This window comes from Neopelma chrysocephalum, unplaced genomic scaffold, assembly GCF_003984885.1.
Source record: "Neopelma chrysocephalum unplaced genomic scaffold, ASM398488v2 Primary Assembly neopelma1_75, whole genome shotgun sequence".
NCBI classification, from domain to species: domain Eukaryota; kingdom Metazoa; phylum Chordata; class Aves; order Passeriformes; family Pipridae; genus Neopelma; species Neopelma chrysocephalum.
This window is the reverse complement of record NW_020897736.1, coordinates 5,754,142-5,773,942: the sequence shown is the minus strand read 5'-3', so window position 1 is coordinate 5,773,942 and position 19,801 is coordinate 5,754,142. Positions and strand designations below refer to the sequence as shown.

The 19,801-nt window shown below is 39.0% G+C and overlaps 1 protein-coding gene across 8 annotated transcripts in view; it reads right to left on the bottom strand.

Annotated features, from left to right (window-relative positions):
- ADAMTSL3 (ADAMTS like 3) overlaps positions 1 to 19,801 on the bottom strand; it is a 180,268-nt gene that overhangs the window by 8,900 nt on the left and 151,567 nt on the right. For 7 of the 8 annotated variants that reach the window (XM_027688806.1, XM_027688810.1, XM_027688811.1 and 4 more), the window contains 6 exons: positions 17,759 to 18,839; positions 15,569 to 15,696; positions 15,074 to 15,202; positions 3,841 to 4,023; positions 1,717 to 1,836; positions 693 to 905 (listed from right to left, as the gene is read on the bottom strand). In XM_027688806.1, coding sequence (XP_027544607.1) covers positions 693 to 905; positions 1,717 to 1,836; positions 3,841 to 4,023; positions 15,074 to 15,202; positions 15,569 to 15,696; positions 17,759 to 18,839 — 1,854 coding nt within the window. The remainder of the gene's footprint in view (positions 1 to 692; positions 906 to 1,716; positions 1,837 to 3,840; positions 4,024 to 15,073; positions 15,203 to 15,568; positions 15,697 to 17,758; positions 18,840 to 19,801) is intronic. The other variant, XM_027688812.1, reaches the window with a different exon arrangement.

Here is a 19,801-nt window from a genome sequence, read left to right as displayed (position 1 = left end):
GCTTTATAACATGTTTGCAGATACGGACAACTGTCTTGCTGGCGCATATGTAAGATTCTTCTCAACTTCATCTATAATCCTCAGTTGTACAATTTATAACCTACTAATGTGGTTTTGTGCAAGTGCATTACACTGGAGAGCATTACAAGATATTCTTGAAAACTTAACATGGAAATCAGTGAGTGTGCAGTGTGCCCTGGTACACTGATGTGTTTGAGGGTGACTGCAGTAAGATCACTATCATACTGATTGTAATGGTGCTGGATTATGGTAATTATATTAAAATTATTTTGATCATAATGAAGGTATTTCCAAAGATAACCTCCAAGTCAGTTCTGTTTCAGTTTGGTGGGCTACCACAGCAGCAATTTGTATCATTTGTTGAAGGAGAAATGCCTGCCTGATTTAAAAATGTTTAAGCAGAAAGACCCATTCTCTCAGCTTCTCAGATACACAAGTAAGAAATCAGAACCCCCACGTGATATTTGGATACACATTAATTCCCATATCCAATTCTGAGTGCAGGCATTGTCTATTGACTTAAATGGGACTATCCACATATGTGGATAGTTAAACATGTATTTGTGAATTACTTTCAATGCACAAAAGCAGGTTAGTTTTCAGGAAAGTCTCTACAGAGTGAAAGAATATATTTTAAAATTCAAGAATTTGTCATATAATTTTCAACAAACCTTCCTTCTTGACATTTACCCAAACTGACATTAGTTTTGCACTAGCTGAAGTCCAACATTGGAATTGTCCAGCAAATTGACCCGAGTTGGTGTTCACCTCTAGGATACGACCCCCAACCAGGGTTCGGTATTCCAAGGTCTTAACTTCCTCAATTGGACTATCTCCAAAAAGCCAATGGACTGTGTGTCTGTAGCTGGGCAGCACCGGGCAACCTAAAAATCAACAGGATTTTAGCAGGTTTTTCTAGACACACTGAAACGTTTGTGAACAAGGATGTATGACTGTGTGATTCTTCACAAAAGACATTACCATTCTAATTAAAAAGAAGTATATGCATAAATTCACTGAAGTCTAAACTATGGCCCACAATCCTGACTGCCTCTGGAGGGATATCAGGTCTGTGGTAACACTTACCACACTTCTTTATATTTTTCCTTTCAGTAGGTTCTTATAAACTTAACTTATATATGAACAAAGTGGACGGGGAGAGCGATTATTTAAATAGAGCAAAGATTTAATCTCAGACTCTACAATATGCAAATAAGTCTGTAATTAAAGAGTTTTTATCTGTTTGGTGAAAGGAATCATAAACACATTGAATGAAATTGCTGCATTTTCACTCCATGGGCATAAACAGGAATGCAAACAGAGGCCTTCATTTAGGCAGGGGAAAAAAAAAAATCCCTAAACATTTCTAGAGCCCAGTTGAATCCTCTCCCATTTTTTTCAAGTGAAGCTCAAAGAGTAATTATGCAGTTTTAGTGTCACAACGAGTTACTTCAAGGTGCCTAAAAGGTCACCCTTCTAAAATATTTTTTGGAAAGCTGAATAAAAAAATTACCATATGTCTTACTCTAAGGCTTCCTCCATGATAACAGAAAGCTGAGGCAGAGTTAGGAAATCCAGGTGGTCACCAAACCTGGACTCTTGGGAATTACACTCACTTTTTCCATGGGGCCCCCTCCAACTTAATGAAATAAATAAATAAATAATATAAATGACAAAGCAGAAAAGACAACACACCTATTCTTAGTGGATCTCCAGGTACCACAGTGACATTTGTGCCAATTCCAGATGCCATTATGATATGCCTTCTTCTGCTTCCCTTTGATAATTGAGTGTTACTCTCTGTAAATCTTTGTTCTGTAATAAAATGCATAAGATCTCTTCTTACCAAGAATTAAACCATGATGCTAAAAAAAAATTATCAAAATATCCAGCATGCTAGTTATGAAGCAGAAGGATAGTAGCACTTTGAAATTCTTTAGGATCAACTTCACTTATGCCCATATAACAAATAAACTTCAGATATGTAAGCAGGGAAACACAGAAATTATTTGTTTATGCAAGTTTCTACATTAATCAAATTTATTGAATTTATCAGAAAAATAGGCCTGTAACACTTAGTGTAAAAACAAGATTTACAGGATGCATTTCCTGTTTTTCATGCCAGTGTCATTTATTGTTTCATTACAAGCCACTAACATATAGAAATTGTAAGAAAAATAATTCTCTCAGAGGAATTCTCTCAGGGCAGTTCCTCTGTTCTATTAGATGGAATTCAGACAAAGTGCTACAACAGAAAAAAAGAAGAAAATCTTTTAAAATCTCATTATGCACACAGATAGCATAATGTATGCAGAACCAAATGCCTATCACTATAGCAACTCCTCCTTTCTATCATATGCTGGCAGAATAACTGCCAAAAGTGTGGGCAATCTGTCAGTAACACACAGTTCTTACCACTTAGTCAACAATTCTCTTCTAATGAATGTACTTAATATCCATGACTCTTCCTCCAGAAGAGTTTAAATCTTCTGCTACATTCTAACTTCTGTGGGTTATTTTACATGGGTTAAACCCTTTTCTTCAGTGTGCAATGTCTGTACTAAGCCTCCTGCTTGTCTGTAAATACTGGGACAAAACAAGTCTCCACAGAAGCAGAGTGATGCCAGTCTGTTAGGCAAAAAACTGGTTGCCATGTCAGGCCTTGGGAACTTTTATTGGAAAGGCTGCACAGACTTTGTGCTACTGCTGGACTGCCCTCGGTCAGGCAGTAAATGCTGTAGCCAAGACCAAAAACTGAGCTGGTGCAATCTGCAAATCCTGACAGCAGAAGTCCTCCCATTTCACTGCAGTCCTGCACAGCCAAAAACTTGCAGAATTTGGCCCTCTCCTACCCGCTCCAGATTTATTTAAACTAATGTCATGTGACCAGGAATAGAAACAAAGTTCAGACTCTTGTGAGCAATCTTCCAGTCACGTCATGGTAATAATATTCCTCTCTGGAACATCCAAAGTTTTCATGCGCTCCAGGAAAACTGAAACCAGGAAGGCAGCTTCAGCCTACACTCATCCTCACACAGAGACTCATATTATGCCTCTGGAACATCTTCCTCGGCCAACAGACCCAAACATGTCCAACCTGCCCTCCATGTGTGCCCAAGAAAGAGAGCTTTGTAGCAGGATTGGCCATGGGGAGCTGTGCTGCTCTTTGTAGAGCAAAATAGTGAGAAAGCTCATCTCTAGAGCCAAATGATCCATTTACTGGAGTGATTTGCAAGGCAAGATTGTATTATACAGTATTACATTATTAATCTGCTTACAATAGGGTATTATATGTGGAGTTTTTCTTTACATTTTCTATTCTGAGAGTCAGCAGTTCACGTTCAGATTTTTTATTTCCTTGTCTCTACATTTTATTGGCCTCTAAAATTAAAAACCCCAACACAACAAACAAAACAAAAACCAAATCCCCAAACCAGTCTTTGCTTTCATTTTCCTGCATTTCCCTGCAGATTTTCTTAATACTCAAGCCTGCCCTGTTTCCCTAGATAAAAGCACTGGGAACAATGTAACATGACAGTGGATTTAGTTTCTAATGTGTCAGCTGGTTTAAGGGCTGATATTTGTTGCCTGGAAGCAAGAAGATGAAATAACCTTGAAGTGAAGAGTCAAACTGTCTGTACATAGATCCATATTACAGGAAATACAAAATAAAGAACAGATCCCAGGGAGTCAGATGCAATCAAAAATTCCAAATTCCTAATAAAGTGCTAAGTATCTCCCCAACTATTTTATTGTTAAATTTTGCTTATAAAGCGTCTCCCTGTTGTTATCAGTAAGGAATTCTCATTTAGCACTTACCAGTTATTTGGAGAACAGATGCAGCTTCAGCTTTTCCGAGAGCATTAGTTGCTCTGCAGGTGTATATTCCTGCATCTTCATAGGAAACATTCCTCAGGAATAAAGAGCCATTCAAAACCAAGAAAGAATTGATTTGTAGAACATCTTTCTTCTTCAACCATGTTACGTTTGGTTGCGGAACACCTTTAAAATGCAAGTAATTAAAGCATTTATTGTGAGAGATAAACCGTAGTGTTTATATTGCTAACTGATAATGTAACATCCAAGCATCCTGGGTTTCCATTGTCATTTCACTGGAGGAAAACCAAAGTAAACAACATTGCAGCAAAACAAGCACTTTTTACACTCACAAGAAAACTTCTCAGTTGTGAGCCTTCCTAGTAATTCCACATCCCACTAAGATTGAAGGTTAAAATTAAAGTACTGCAAAGCCAAGCTCACAGACAGCTTTAAAAACTGCTACCAGTTCTACAAAAGCAATGTGCTCATGTGTCTTGCTGCTGAACAAGATGTGAGACCATTAAACCCAGTTAGGACCAGCTGATGTAAAGATCTGCACAGACCCTTTACATTCAACTTGTCTCTCAAAATACATGAAGGAAGACATGAATATTCAATTTCTGACCAAAAAGAAAGAAAAAATAACTGGGGAAAAATATTTCTATTAAAGAAAAAAAAAAGATGTATTTATCAATTAGATTAGAAAATACATGTGGCCAATTTATGCCAAAAAACTCCTGAAAACCTCTCCAAGTTGCAGATGTGATCTACACACCAAGTAACAACAGTGTGAAGGAAAAGAAGAGAAAGACGGGCTCAGCTGTTAAGCAATCTCAGTTATCGTGGCATAGAAAACCAAAGGTCTATCATCATTCCTGCTGTAACTCTTGAGCTGTTAGAACCTCAGCATTTGCAGATAACTCATCATTTTAAATTTTAATCAACAAAGTACTCTGGACATTTATTTTTAATGAGATGATTTTTCCACTGACACAGTACCAGTGGGAGGACTTCTACTGTTTTACATTCCTCAAACGTTTGCCTTTAAAAAGATATTTTGCTAGTTGGCAAATCAGACACCTCATTGCTTGCGCTCTGGTTGAGCTGCTGCAGCAGAAATGCTCTTTCCAAGTTCCAAAATCCTCGGGAAGTCACTGGGTAGGTTGATGTACGTGGCACAGTGAGCGGCCGCAGAGGTGCACAAAGGTGCAGGCAAGAGACAACTCAGAGCAGATAAACTGTCTTTCATTTGAACTCTTTTTCTTGCTAAATACAATGGTCAGTGCTCATTGAAGACTACCAAAGCAGGTTCTGCTACAGAAGCTGACCCGAATTTTGGACATTTGGAAGTTCCAGCCATATTCAATGCTAATTCAGACTCCTCTCTTCACAGATCATTGTGCAGTATTACTTTACAGATGATGTCTTCATGATGTGGAATGGCCTTTAGGAACAACTTTAGCATTTCAATCACTGGCTTAGCACTTCCAACGCACACCTCAAGTTTTTCCTTTGCTGTAATAGGAACCAGACATATTTTTTGGAATCTGCTATTTCGCAGAAGGAAAAAGTTCCCCTCGTCATTTTGTCTAGAAAGGCAGCAGAGAGAAACACTCTTCTGCACAATTACAGAATTTATTCTAGACCATTTAGCAGCTGTTCAGTGCTTTTAAACCCATGCAGATTTGTATTTTACTGAAGGAAGCTGCATAAAACAAAGCACAGATCTGCAGAGTGCACAAGGGTCCAAAACGCAGGCTTTTTCAAATTTCCAGAAAAAGCTTTATGCCACTTTGAAAAATTCTTTTGGAATTAGGACAAGGTCTTGTTTTAAGGGTCTTTTTTCCATTTTACCCCAGCTTTCTGGCTAAAGTGTATCATTCTCAGACATATTTTTCCTTTACAGTGTACTTTCCATGGCCATTCAGGAGTATATAGTTACTATGCAGATGGGCTGAGGAGGTGGTATGAGGATGCTGAGCTGTTTAAATCTAAGGCCTAGAGATTTGCAGTCAGACTAACCTCACCAGCACCAAAACCCAGCAGAGCAATCAGAGCCAAAAAGAAGCCAGAAGGAGCACAGTTGAGATGGGACTAAAGTAAAAAGGTTTAAAGTCAAATTCCACAAAACACAAAAACGTTTGGAATGGTTCAAATTTAAACTTTTAACCTGAGCCTCTATCAAACATCAGCCCAGTATCACCCCGGGATACAGTCCTCCCTCTGCTCTCACAACAGCATTTAGAAATGGAGCTCATTCCAGGGATTTAACTAAAGTAAAATATTTTTCTTCCAAACATGGTTTGTATCCTAGAGTTTATCCCAGAAAAATAGCCATGTCTCTATTCTTCTAGCCACGTCCCATTCAGAGATATGTAGAGCCTTTTAAAACCTGGACTGGAGTTCAGTTTGCAGAAATCTGCAGAATAGCTTTGCCACTCATTTTAAGTTCAAAATTGCCTATCTGTCACATACCTTAAACTCAAGTTATAGCAAATGATTCCTCTTTGTTTCTCCAAAGAGCTGTATATGTTTCTCTTTAGGGGAAACAAGCGAGTAATACCACACGCACGAGTAAATCAGGCCTTTACTCCAGTGAGTAATGCGAGCACATAAACCTAAACTCGAGGTCTGAGGAGCAGAAGTGCAGACAGCCCTGCACAACAGCCCAGCAGCCAGTCCATCTGTCATGCACAGTGAATCCACCCAAGTGATCTTTGGGGTGCTGGCACTTACAGGTAAAGAGCCTGTGTGTGGGGAACCCATAGAAAATGATCAGTTAAATACATCACAGAAAAAAACAACACTAATGTATTATATGCAGTTATGCTGTCATTTTGAAGTGGAGTTGATGTTACCTAGATACCTCCAGGGTACATCGATAAAGGTGAGCTGTTTGAGCTGGAAATAGCAGTGGGGATAATCACAACACTCCTCCATGGTATTTTAGCCAAAACTATCATGAAGATTTTTATTCAGGAGCTAATAATTGTTATGTGAACTGTGTACTGAGCCCCTCTGAGCTGGCCTCTTCACAGTAATTTTGAGGATCCTTCAAGATTTTGCACTTCATGGTTCTATTTTTTTTCCCAAAACCTTTTATTGCATGGATAAGAAAAACAGTATCACTGTCTGAAAGCGAGACTGAGAGATGCTGGATTAACTGCTTAAAAACAACTGGTATTTGCAATTAAGCTCCTTCTGTGACCTTTTCATGGGCTTTTGGTTAGATTGTCATTAAGAGTATTAAAGTAAATCCTCAGCTTGGGCCCTGAGCTAAGGAATAACAGGAAGATTCCTTTCAGAGAAGAGTTTGGGGACTGATTACAGGCTGGAGTAGAGCATGAAGGGATGAGAGGGGGACAGGACTCTGCACACACTGCAGTCAGGACACAGCTGTACATCAGAAATCAGGGGCCTCTAACCTTTCAGGGGAACCCAAAACTACAGGGCACAAATGCAATATGAATCTTTCAGAGTTGTGCATGCAGAGAGAAATCAGTCAGAAAAAAGGCTGATGGCACAGTGCTATCACATCTCCTAAGAGACACCCTAAAAATGGATTAAAGAGAGAAAGCTGGAGAAGAAGAGAGACCCCTGTAGTCCAACTCCTTTGCACTCCTCAGCAAAGCAGCACATGCATTTCAAGGTCTTCTGGATGCTTCAGTTTATCTGTGTGCTCACATGGCCAGTGAAAAATCCTTTAGTGCTGTAACTCTCACGAGAAACAGAGGTCTTGTTTACACTCTCATTTCTAGAATTCCTACCAGGAGAAACTCTTACTGTTGGAGGACACTTACAAAAAATACTTTTAGGTTTGCATTTACCTTTTTGTTCAACAGTGCTTTGCATTAAACTCTGTCTCAAAACCCACCCCAGAGCACAGGCCCAGCACGCAGTCACCATCAGCACACTTCAGGTGGAAAAAACCTCCATTGTGCAGATTTTCAATGCTTCTCCTTCAGAAATTAGACTCCATATTTACTGCTCCCGAGATAAGATTTTTCCTTCCCTACTGGAATGCAGCACTGCACACTGAGCTAAGTGTCATCTATCAGCTCTTGTGAGAAAGCAGGCAAAGTACACAATTCCCACATTCCTCTTGTGACAAGACTCTTACAGTAACACTGTGAAAAACACCAATTTTCCTACACAGAAACTGCAGGACAGAGTTCAAGCATACCATCAAAACACTAAAAAAACTTTTTTCTCTAGGCAAGTAGTTAAGGCCTAAAACCTCTTCTTTACCCTTTAGTACTCATGTAAATAAAACCTTAAGAGTTTTAAGTACTGTTTTCTTATCCAAGTAGAAACTAAACTAAGCAAAAATAAGCCAAACCCAAGTTTTTGTTTTCTTTTATTTCCTTAAAGGACCTGAAATTATATTTAAGCTTTGGGACATATTTGTAGGACTTCACAGAGGAGTTTGTCTTGTGCACAAGGTTGAATTTTACTGCAGATGGTTAACTCTCCCTTACACGCAGGTTGATTTACACAGGGACTTTAAATGAACAAAAATAACTTTCACCCTGTCTTTGAGAGCCTTTTCTATCACAGAATTGTAGCAAGAAGACTTTTAAGCTGAAGAATTCGTGGTTTGATGCCCAGACAGAATGGAAATGGGAAGAGGCAGGAGATAGCCTGTAGCCACCTTTGTTTCCTTCCTACTCCATTTCCACACAGATGAACCTGAGGACGATCCCAAAGGTACCAACTCCCCAAAATGCCAAAGGTTCAGAGTCCCTGAGTGCAATGTAGATCCCAGTGATTCAAATGGGAGATCTATCACTGGATTCAGATAATAACAGAATCAAACAATCATATTCTACAGCTCCAAGTCAGGAAAGCACTTAGGCATAAGACTAAATCCATTCCTATCAGGGAATGCAATTAAACACATACTTAAAATTAAAGATGGCTGTAATTGTCCTTCATGAACAAAGATGCATTCCTGAACTCAGGCCTTCTTAGTCTTAGAAAAACCTTAAAAATGCAAATCTTACTGTTGCAACGGATCTAAATCCTCTTTAAAATTTCTACTATAGACCTAAGTGGCTATAAAACTTTAAAATTAGCTTAATCTATTTTTCTGACCTCAAACACAGGTTATTTTCCACTAGCACTGGAGCAGATCTACAATACTCAATGTTCCATGAAAAAAGCCATGAGTGGCCCTGGGACAGCAAATGTTATGGAAAAAAACTCCAGCTCCGGATAGGACTGCAAAACACGTGTTTAAAAGAAGGAAAAAAAAAGGAATCTGCACTATAGGGTGCCCTTAAAATATTCAGTGTTCAAAAACAAATTTCCTCCAACCTTGAAAGCCCTGTGAAATATTACACACCATAAAAATCTTGGCCTACTAACTAGTTGCTCTAAAACATTGGATATGTCTTCAAAAATTTTTCCCCCAGCTATGTAGAATCTCATAAAGTATTCTGTATTTCCCATTCAAGAGCAAGGCAGAACCGTACTGGCTCAAAGCACATTTCACTGCACTTCACTAAAAGTTTACCTAATTTCAGAGGCTAAATTTGCACGTCAACTTTCAGAGGAAACACTTCTGCGTCAGCAATACACACAGTGAATGTCATTCTGACTATTATTTATCCTACACTCACTAACACCTCCAGTGCACTTACAAAGCAATTACTTTGACTGATACGTCTTCATATTTTCTCTCATAAACTGCCTTCATATCCACCTGAATTATGGTCGGACAATCAACTTCTAGTGAACCCTAAAGAGCCTAAACCCTGCTGCTATTGAAATTACCTGTATGAATCTTGCCCACTTCACCAGGAATAACAGCCTTGGACAGAGCACCAGCGTGAGACATTCTGGCACTCGGTGTGATCCCCCAACCTGCCCTCTGACACTGCCCCTTCTCTCACAATCTTTCAAAGCTATTACCTCTCCTGCTTCCTACCAGCCCCTCTTCCTAGGTGGTAGCAGCATCTGGCAGGATTTAGATATTCTTACCGACATCTGGTGACCTCCTTAGAGGGGTTCCCCAACAAGACCCCTTCTCGTCCCACTCTTGCTACAGCTCTGTTTAGTTCTCTGGCTGTCATCTCAAAGAGAACTTGATCTTTTTTCCAGCTGCAGAAGTTTAAGGTTAATATTTTTCAAAATCAGGCCCTTAAAGCAAGGCAACTATATTTAGGCAACTAATGACTGCTAGACTGAATTCTGTAGTCGACCCCCAACAAAGACTTGGTTGGTGTTCATTAGGGCAGTTCCACAATTCAGCACTGTTAGCAGAGACTGTTTTCCCAACTGTGGAAACTATACTTTCACTTTACTGAATAACAGTGCTACATCACCAAGGACTCAGACATTTATTGTCATAAAGTACATACACATGCAGGGACTTGGAAAATATAATTTAATCAGAAATAGAAGACCTACGCAGGAATTGCTACCCTTAGTTAGACCTGAAGTCCAATTAAAAGCATTTATTGTCCATTGATGGGCACCCGGGGATGTGTAGGCAGAGTACAAAAGCCATGGCACTTATTGAATGACCCTTCCTCAATATACCTTCCTATGTTCCAGGACCAGAAGTAGCCCTCAGACCATCAAGCCTATTTCCTCTAACAGTGCTCTCCTCTCTACCTCGTCCAGCACTAATATACAGTTTTTGAGATGAGATTAACAAGCTGCAAACAGAATTCATCAGACCTTTATGCAATGGCCAGTTTATATTTTCTATTCTTCCATCCATTCCTCTGTCATTAGCTTTGATTTGCCTTTATGGCCAGCACCCAGTAAGTGTGCTGGTGTTCCCATGGAACTACCCACCATGACTCCACACATCTTTCTCTGAGTGACAGTCTTCAGGTACAGACACGTCTGTATGTCTGTCTTTAGAATTACTTGCTCTATGTGTACATTTATTCTGCAATATCAATTCAGAACATCCTTTGCCCTCATTTAGCTATTAAACACGACTTGTGTGATCCTGCTGCAACGCTTTGCAGAGCTTTAGATCCAATCAGCCTGTACAAATCTTCAGTCTTTAAAGTTGTAGTCAACTAACTGCTCACACTCTTTTTGAGAACTTCTATAAAAATGGTGAGCATCACAAATACCAGAACAGTCTTTGGGGCACCCTACCCTCTCTCCACAGCAAATTTGACCACTTGTTCCTCTCAGTCATTCAATCAGGTGCTAACCAGCGAGCTTGCCTCTTCTTTTATGCTATTAGATTATGTTAAACTTTGCCTAGGGAACTTCTTGACAGGTTTTTTCCAAATTGAAGTAGGAAGCATTTGAAATTTTACTTTCACACAATCCATCTTAACCTCCCATGAATTAGGAATTTAAAGGAAATTCCTCCAATTAGCAAACCTGTGAGAGAAAAAAAAGCAATGCTGTAAACCATTTCAATTTTTGTTTTCCCCCTCCTCGCTGAAGTCTGTAGGCTACATTTACATCAGAAAGTAGTGAAGGACCTTAGGAATGTGCTTTTAAAGAGACACAGTAGGTACCAAGGTCCCAAAACACTCTTGATGAGTGTTGGGATGAGGATTGCTTTGGACCACTTGGTGAATCTTGCCTGGACCCTTGGACATACTGTCCATTAATATTGGGAAAATGATAGGCATAGTCCCCAGGCACATCTTTCAGTTTAGGTATATCCAAAGGGATTGAGTTTTCAGGTTCCAAGACTGTTAAAAAACACATGGCAAAGCACAATTAAGCTTCTGAAGTACATCTGTCAGTCCTTCCCACTTATGTCTGATCCAAACAAAAACTCTAAAGTAGATGCACTTACTGTAAAAAGCATAAGAGGAAAAGATATTCCTTATATTATAAATACTGCCATTCCTTCCTCATAAAATAAATCTCTACTCACTCCTTCAAATTTTTGGAATCCATTATTAATATCTTTTAGAACACATAAAAAACCTAAAAGAAATGAAGAGCCAGAATCCTACGTATTAGACTGCTATAATTCTTCACTGGTGTCTTCTGAGGGGTTAAGCATAGAAGACAAAGAATAGCATCAAAGTTACGTTTGGAATAGTGTGGGTAAATGAAGGAACAGATGGAAAATCAAAATCTTGATTTTTCTGGACCTGTTTCAAGTTCCAATACTGACACCAAGTAGTTGGTCCACCTTTGTGAAACTTCTGTGCAAAAAGATACAACAGGTTTTGTGTATTTCTCACAATTTTTTATCAGTATGTTATTATTAGAGTGCCAAAATGTATTCATAGGAATGCAGAATTTGGATGAAGATGGAGTTTCTACTTTTCAAAGCTTCTGTGCCAAGATATTTCAGAGCTGCAATGTAAAGTATAAACAATCTCAGCTCAGTGTGTGTCATTTCCACTCTCTCACCAGCAAGTGGCAGACAACGCACATTTTATACGTAATTCCACTTTCCCCCCTATTTTACTTCAACTTAGAACTTTCAAAGGTTTTACAATAAATGGAGTCTGACAGTTTTAGTTTATTTTCGCAATAATCACAAAGCGATCTTTTCTGCAAACACAATAAATGTTATCCAAGAGCAATTTGGAGCAATCAGTATTGATATTTATACCATGTGTGTTGATTGAAAAGCTCTTGGCTGTAAGAATGGAATATGAATATATCCAGACTGCCATGAATATCTCCTAGTGTATGCTCGTGTGGGAGCTATAAAAGTGAGTTTATTATAATTAGTGGAAAAATAGTTTAGTTATAAATTGAAAAGAGAAAAGAAAGCGATACCATCAGCTTCAGCAGTTCAGCTAACTTTTCTTAGTCTGTTCTTTGATGCTCTTCTGTTTATTAGGATACACTGCTCTTCAGCATTTCAAAGGCTTTTTTCAATCTCAATGTGATTTTTGGAGTGTGCAAGAAAAGCTTTCAAAAGGACAAAAGAATCAAATCAGTAACAATGAAAAAGAGAAAACCCCTTTACTCAACAGGCCAACACTGCACAGAATATTAATCTTTACATCTTCAATGTGTAGATTTATTCCCAGAGGAAACTATGGATTGAACAACTCTAAAAAGTACTTTAGGTTATTTATCCTACAGAAAAAAAAAACCTTCAGAAGTCATTGCAGCCAAGAAATTCAAAAGTAAGTTAAGAATTCTGCTACTGGCATGGCACTAATACTCTTCACACACACAGACACTTTATTCATTAGATGGTTCATCTTGTGGAGAACTGTTTTGTGGGCTAGCGAGAGGTCAAAAGACCAAATGTATCTGCATGACACCACAGAGAAATCTGCATGAGTAATGTCTCTGCAGAAGGATCCTGAACAAGCACGGAGCAGAACATGGAGAACACAAAGACTTAGGACAGGCAGAGAAGTTGTCAACCACAGAGAAAACACATCCTTGTCTCTGAGCAATCAAGAGGAAGGGTAGTGAGAAAAGTGCTCCAGATCTGGTCAAGGTCTCCCTGACACTAAAAGAAAGGTTCTTACAATTACTTTTACAGGTGACTGTAAGAGATCCTCAGCTGACAAACAGTCATGTTTGATCACTGTCCAACGGCACTTTTACTCCAGATATTACTTGCAAGGATTTGCAGTGGGTTATTCCTCCAAGAATGCAAGAGATCATTCCTGTAAATCAACATGTATGACAATGATAAAAGGCTCTTGAACATTCACACTGTCTGTTTGTAGGAACTTTTGGAGTGCATAGAAATATAAGTATTCTTTTCTTATTCAAACTCGTTTGTCTGATCATTCACGTGATGCTTTGTCAGCATTCACAACAAAGTTCTCATCCTCCTACTCTGCAAATGGACATATTTTTGAGTCCCATCTATTAGACAAACGTATTAGCATAAGGTGCTATTAAGTTCAATCTTCTGAAGTCAATGGTTTATTACTTTTTATTAAAGGAAAGGAGAACAGGAAAAATCTTCTTACATCATTGCAAAAGTTTTTCTGCTTCTAGACTTAGTGACATTTTAAGACATGCAAGCTCTATTTTATTCACAAACAGCAATACTTACTTCCTTGGCAATGACAGGAAATAAAGCAATTAGATAAATCATTTTTTAAGTCAACACTGGTGTCTCAGCATAACTAAAGTTTGGCTCACGAATATATACAATTCTGAAGCATTTGGAAATCTACAGTCCCATGTGAAAATATTAATTTATATTTAAATTGCTAACTGCTTACCCATCCTAACCATATTAATATTAACAGTGTGACATGAACTCTCTGCTGAATTTGAGATGTAGGTCAGTTATACACGGAGTTGCCAAACTATAGTTGGAAAATATTACTTCATCAAAGAATTAGCCTTGGTACAACGGTGAATAGCAGAGCCACATGTCCTAATATATGTCAGCCTGGCGCCACTATTGTGTGCAGAGCTATTTGCATACATATATTTCTATCACTACCCTGGTTCAGTATCAACACCCTTCTGATCTGCACCTCCCAACAGCACAAATGTGAGCGGCACTCTGGCTGCTCTGAGGTCGCTCTTTGCACTCAGTTGCAATGTTTGTGATTATCAGCACTCTCACACATCATCTTCACAAAAGGCTGAGCTCAGCTTATTAAATATTTGACAGAATATTGCCGCAGTGAGTTAAATCTTACCCTTTAAACTTAAAAGATAGCAACGATAAGATTAAAAGGGAAATATCTACCTTTCCAACATAAAGGACTGGAAAATGAAATGGAGCAGTGAACTGCTTAATGCATTTAAGTTCTGATTAACATTAATGCTCCTGCACAGATGCTGAGCTAGAAAAATATCTGTATGCTCTCACAGCTCGGCACTGTTCTTTGTTTTCTTGCTGCAGCTGCAGACTGATGGCTCTAAAAGGTAAGTTTACTTCACTGTCAGGTTTTAAGTTCTATTAAGGTATGGCTGGAGATTTCATTTTCAGTTTTAACAATAGTCTAGACATATGTGCATCTCAAACAGGGATAAGGAAAGTTCTCTGATGAGCAAGTCAGCTGGCCATGCTTGCTATTGCAGCAAGATAGTCCTGCACTCTGGTGGGCTTTAAGCTCCACAGTGGAGGCCTAGACCAGTTCATGAAAAGAAAAGCAGTTTTAAAGGAAACTCTGAACATATGTGTGTAAATTGAAGTGACAGGCAGAAAAGAAATAGGTCAGGTGTGGGTGACATGCTTAATAGAAAAAGACTAATGATCAATGATTTTCTGCCTTCACTGGTAATTTATTTCAAGATATAAGGTAAACTTCCGATTCCAACATTACAAGGAATGTCAGTGCAGTTCTTTGCTTACCTTTCACTGGACACTCAATCATAATATTTGCTCCGATTCTTGCCACGATTGTATCTCCGACAACTGCTGAGAAACTTCTGGCTTCCAGATTTGTCACATTTAACACAGAGGACAAGATGACAGGAATCTCTTTGAAATTAAAGGGATAATAAATTTTAAAAGCTTTATTTGGCTTATAAATATAGATCCTGTATTTGAATTCATTATGTTTGGAACAGAATTCACTTCGCAAAGCAGCAGCCAGAAAATACAGGTGGGATAGATATGGACAGACTGAACCCACACCTGTTGTGGTTTTAGAGCACTCAGAGCAACAAGACCATCTTATTGATGCCTATTAAATCAGGCAGAGTTTCGGGGATTGCCAATAAAATAAACTATTTCACATGGCAGTGGGGATGGTTGCTTATATATTTATATTTATACACACACACACATACATATGCACATATATATATATATAAAATCTCAGTTCTGCGGGTGCTACAGTCTTACCTGCACGCAATAGCACTGATGTTTCTATATCAAACCCAAAGTCATTAACAACCAGGCATCCATATGTGCCAAGTTCCCTTTGGGTAGGATTCCGAATCTGCACTTTTCCAACGGTGTCCAGGATCACTCTGCAGAATAATCAAGGAAATAGAGAGGTTACTACCCCGGGTAAAACCCCGCTGAATGTTCTTGCAAGACTTACAGATGCAGCAGCAAAAGTCCTTTTTAGGAGTTTACTGTTCTAGAGCAGGACACACAGTAACAGATTTGCCTCCTCTTTGGTGACAGATGGGAGGTGGTCAGGGATACACACATGGAAGATTCTTCAGATCTCCTTCTTCTACAAAGCTGTGTCCTAGTTGCAGGCCTTGAAAGGACAGAAGGTTTGCTACTACAAACCAGGATCCCTTGGGAACAACAGCATGAATAAATCAGAATACCACAATTAAAAGTATTAGGCTTGGCAAGAAATCAATCTCTCCACAGCGAGCTTGGTTTTCAGCAGGATTGGGGCATTCAAAGGTATATGGTCTGACTTCAGATTACTGTGAGGTTGGGATTGTTGGGGCTTTTTTTAATACTCTCATTGAAGCTAAAATATTCCACCAAAACCTCACAGGTATCTTGAATACCTGGCCTGCCCTCTGAGGGGCAAAATATTAGAGAGAGCATCACAAGCTGGAGAAGAGTCTCAAAATAAAAATATTTCTCCCTTATTACCTTTCTCAGTGCTAAAGTTCATGACTTACCCTATACTCACTGAATCCAAAAGCCCTTTAGATCTGGTATTTTCCCACACTGAGTACATTTACAAAATAGATTCACAAAAAATAAAATTAAAAATACTTGCATCTCAGAAAAACAAACCCCCTCAAGCATGGCTCAAGTACATCACTCTTTACAAACCTGAAACATAAACAGCCATTTATCTCCTCACACTCTTTTTCAGATGAAACACTATTGATGTCACTGGCTTTTGAGTCCACACACATATATGTGGATTTGTGTACAAGAAATCTTACTGGCAAAAAAGTAAGAAATAAACCTACTTTGTTAATATATGCCTTAAGTGAAAGAATATCAGTCTGAGCTAAAATTAGGAAGCAAACATACTTGTGAATAAACAAAACACCATCATATCCAAAAAAAATCAAAGGATCACTTGCAACAAATTAATGGAAAATTATGCGTATTTCATAAAATAAATACAACTGGTGGGAGCTACATGGTTCCAAAAACATTTTCACTTTTTAAAATTGCTTGGTTTTGGTGTCTTTGCTTTAATTGATAGCTCTGCAGAAGTATATTTTTCTTGGCAGTGCATTTAATCAGTTAAGTATGTTGAGAAATATCCAAAAGCGCCTTTATCATTTCAGAATCGTTTTTTTCATTACTCAAGAGCTAGCTGTAATTCCAAGAGGCTCACACACGAAGTCAATGTTAATATTATCAGGTGAGATTCTAATTTATCAGCAATGAAGTAGAAGTATTTGCTCAGCCTTGAGCAAATATCTGACTATTACACACTCTTGATGTATTTGTTCTTCAGGTATAGCTCTCAAACGTGATGGTAATATAGGTTCTTTATTGCTTTGTATTTCACTGACCTCAACAGAAACATTTTAAACTATTGAAAAAAAAAATCCATAGAAGCTAATTTTTTCTTTTTCAATTGAAATTATGCAGCTCTAGTTATACCTAAACATTTACTGTGTTGAAGGATGGCGAGGATACCAGTGATAGTTTTCTTTCTTAAAATGGTTAGGAGCTGACTTATTTTCATCTATACCATGGCAGATGTTTTTAATGTGTTCCCACTGTATTTGGTATCTGAACGAATCCAATAGGCTTCCTAATTTGAGGATAAATCTGCCCTTTTTCTGACACAGATGAAATGCTTAAGGCAGATCACAAAATAAGGACATCCAAAACACTTCACCTTGTAAAAAAAGTCTATCCTCCCATGTAATATCAGGGAAAGGACAAACACTTGGATGTTAGTAAAGCCAAACAACATGACAGACACTTGAAAGAACAAAAATAAATTACTTTGCTAAAAAGATGGAAGGCCCAGTGGTCACGCTTATCTCATTTTTATGAGATATGTTCTAATATTGCACAGCAGGGGGGATTTTCACAGTCAAAAGAGACATAAGTCAGTCAAAAGTAAAAGAGAAGTTATTTACTTACTTCTCAGAGGCTTTTAATGTCTCGCCATCTTTTGTCCAAGTATATTTCACTTCACTAGTACCAGCTGTTTCACACAGTAGATTGACAGTCCCAGTATTCTTGGTCAGAAAAACTGTATTTCCAATTCTTACGGTTACTGTTTTGTTGAGGGAAACTCGAGGAATTTCCTTTTGCCTCATAATAACTGGAACCTTCTGGTCAAACATTAACTTATCAACTGTTTTTGTGCCGAAACGCTCGGATTCGTTTGGCGATTTGCCTGCGAGTTTTGAGGCAAGCTTCTCATCCTGGGCCCCCTTCCACTTTTCGGTAGTTGGTTGTGGAGGCCTCGACAACTCAGCAATCAACTGGTAAATGACCTGGGATGCCAAGTCATCGCTGACTTCTCCCGTTTCAATGAGCTGACTCATGTTCCTTATCAGCTCCTCAAACTGCACGGTGTCCATGCTGTAGGCACCCTGCAGAACCGCCGCCTCCAGGCGCTTGTTCTTGAACTCACGGGAGCTGAAATCTTCTGCTGAATTACTCCCAAAGCTTTCGAGGTTTCGAAGGAACGGCTGATCATTTACTTGCCTGTCACCCAGATAGAGCTCGTTCTTCCTACTCCACATTTGCCACATTTTGCTCATTTTATGCCATTTGGCCCCAAAGCTGTTGGCCTCGTTGTGATCTGCATTACTGGTCTCACTGGCATGTTTTCTAAGGGCTGGTGGTTCTATCAGTCTGTTGTCAGTACCAATGAGTTTGAGGACGAAAGTTTCGTGCACAGAGCCTGCAATACACCTGTACACACCAATATCAGTAGCTTCCAGACAGTGTATTTTCAGCGAGCCTGACTTAGTGATGCCAAGTCTTTTGGAGTTTTGTAAGACTTGTCCATCTTTCTCCCAACGGATAAGTGATTTCTGGAACCTTCGTACAGGGCACTTAATTACAACAGATGTTTTTGGAAGTAAGTAGGCTCGGCTCCCTATGGTAAAATTAATGCGCTTCTCTTGTCTTGTTTGAATATAGACTCTATGAATACTGACAATCTGAGGTCCATGGGCAGAAAACTTTCCTGGAAGCTTAGGTTTAATCTCTATAAGAAAACAAAGTGTTGAAAAGCATCTAATCATTGGCAGTCATGCTTATAAAATTTGCTTTTCACAGAATACTTCACAGAGCTTTTCCCGACTTTGTTCAGGTCAGACTGCAACATGCAGAGCTTTTATCTGAGTCTCAAAAATGCAAAAATATGAACAATATGAAACCATAACATTCCGCTGCTCCAGCCAAGAATTCTATTGCTTCTTTCCCAAATCTCTTAACAATAAAAGGATACAGGCAACATATACCTATATGAAGGATGTAGGTGGTGCACACATATGTAAATGTATATATACGTGTATTATATATTATTCCATATAAATGATCCTATTATGGTTTTATTACCTCTGTACTTCCTATTGCTGCCTCAGAAAGGCTAGGCATGATGGGAATGAAAAAACTGAATAAAAAAAAATGTGAACACATTATCAGTTTCCCCACATTTGAGCACTGTTGAGTGCAGAACGACCTAAATGAAACAAAACCTATCCAGAAAGCAAGGTTCCCCTTGACTGTGATTTAAATTGTTGGCTGGCCCTGCTGGTTGTCTGAGTCAAGCCAAACTGATAGCGATGCAGGAGGTGACAGAAACAGTCAATGAAGACACAGTACATGCAGCAGGCAAAGCCGCCCTGTTCTCACTGGCTGAGGGTAATTTCTTTGGGTTGAAAGACGAGTTGCTCACAGTGTTGTGCCAAGAAAGGAGGGTGGGGAAGCGAGGAAATAGAGAAATAAGGCAAAAGTTTGAGAGGCTGAATACAGTAATCAGATGGGCTGACAAAAGCAGGCAATAACAGCACAAAGCTTCATGCAGGCTGGGTATGGAGACACTGGGTATTACAAAGCTCCTACTGCACTGTACTGCAGGCACCTGGATGCTGGAAGGTTTCTAGGGAGCTGCCTGGATGAATACCACCAAAAAGGCTTTCCCAGTAGTGCCTGGGTAGGCACACT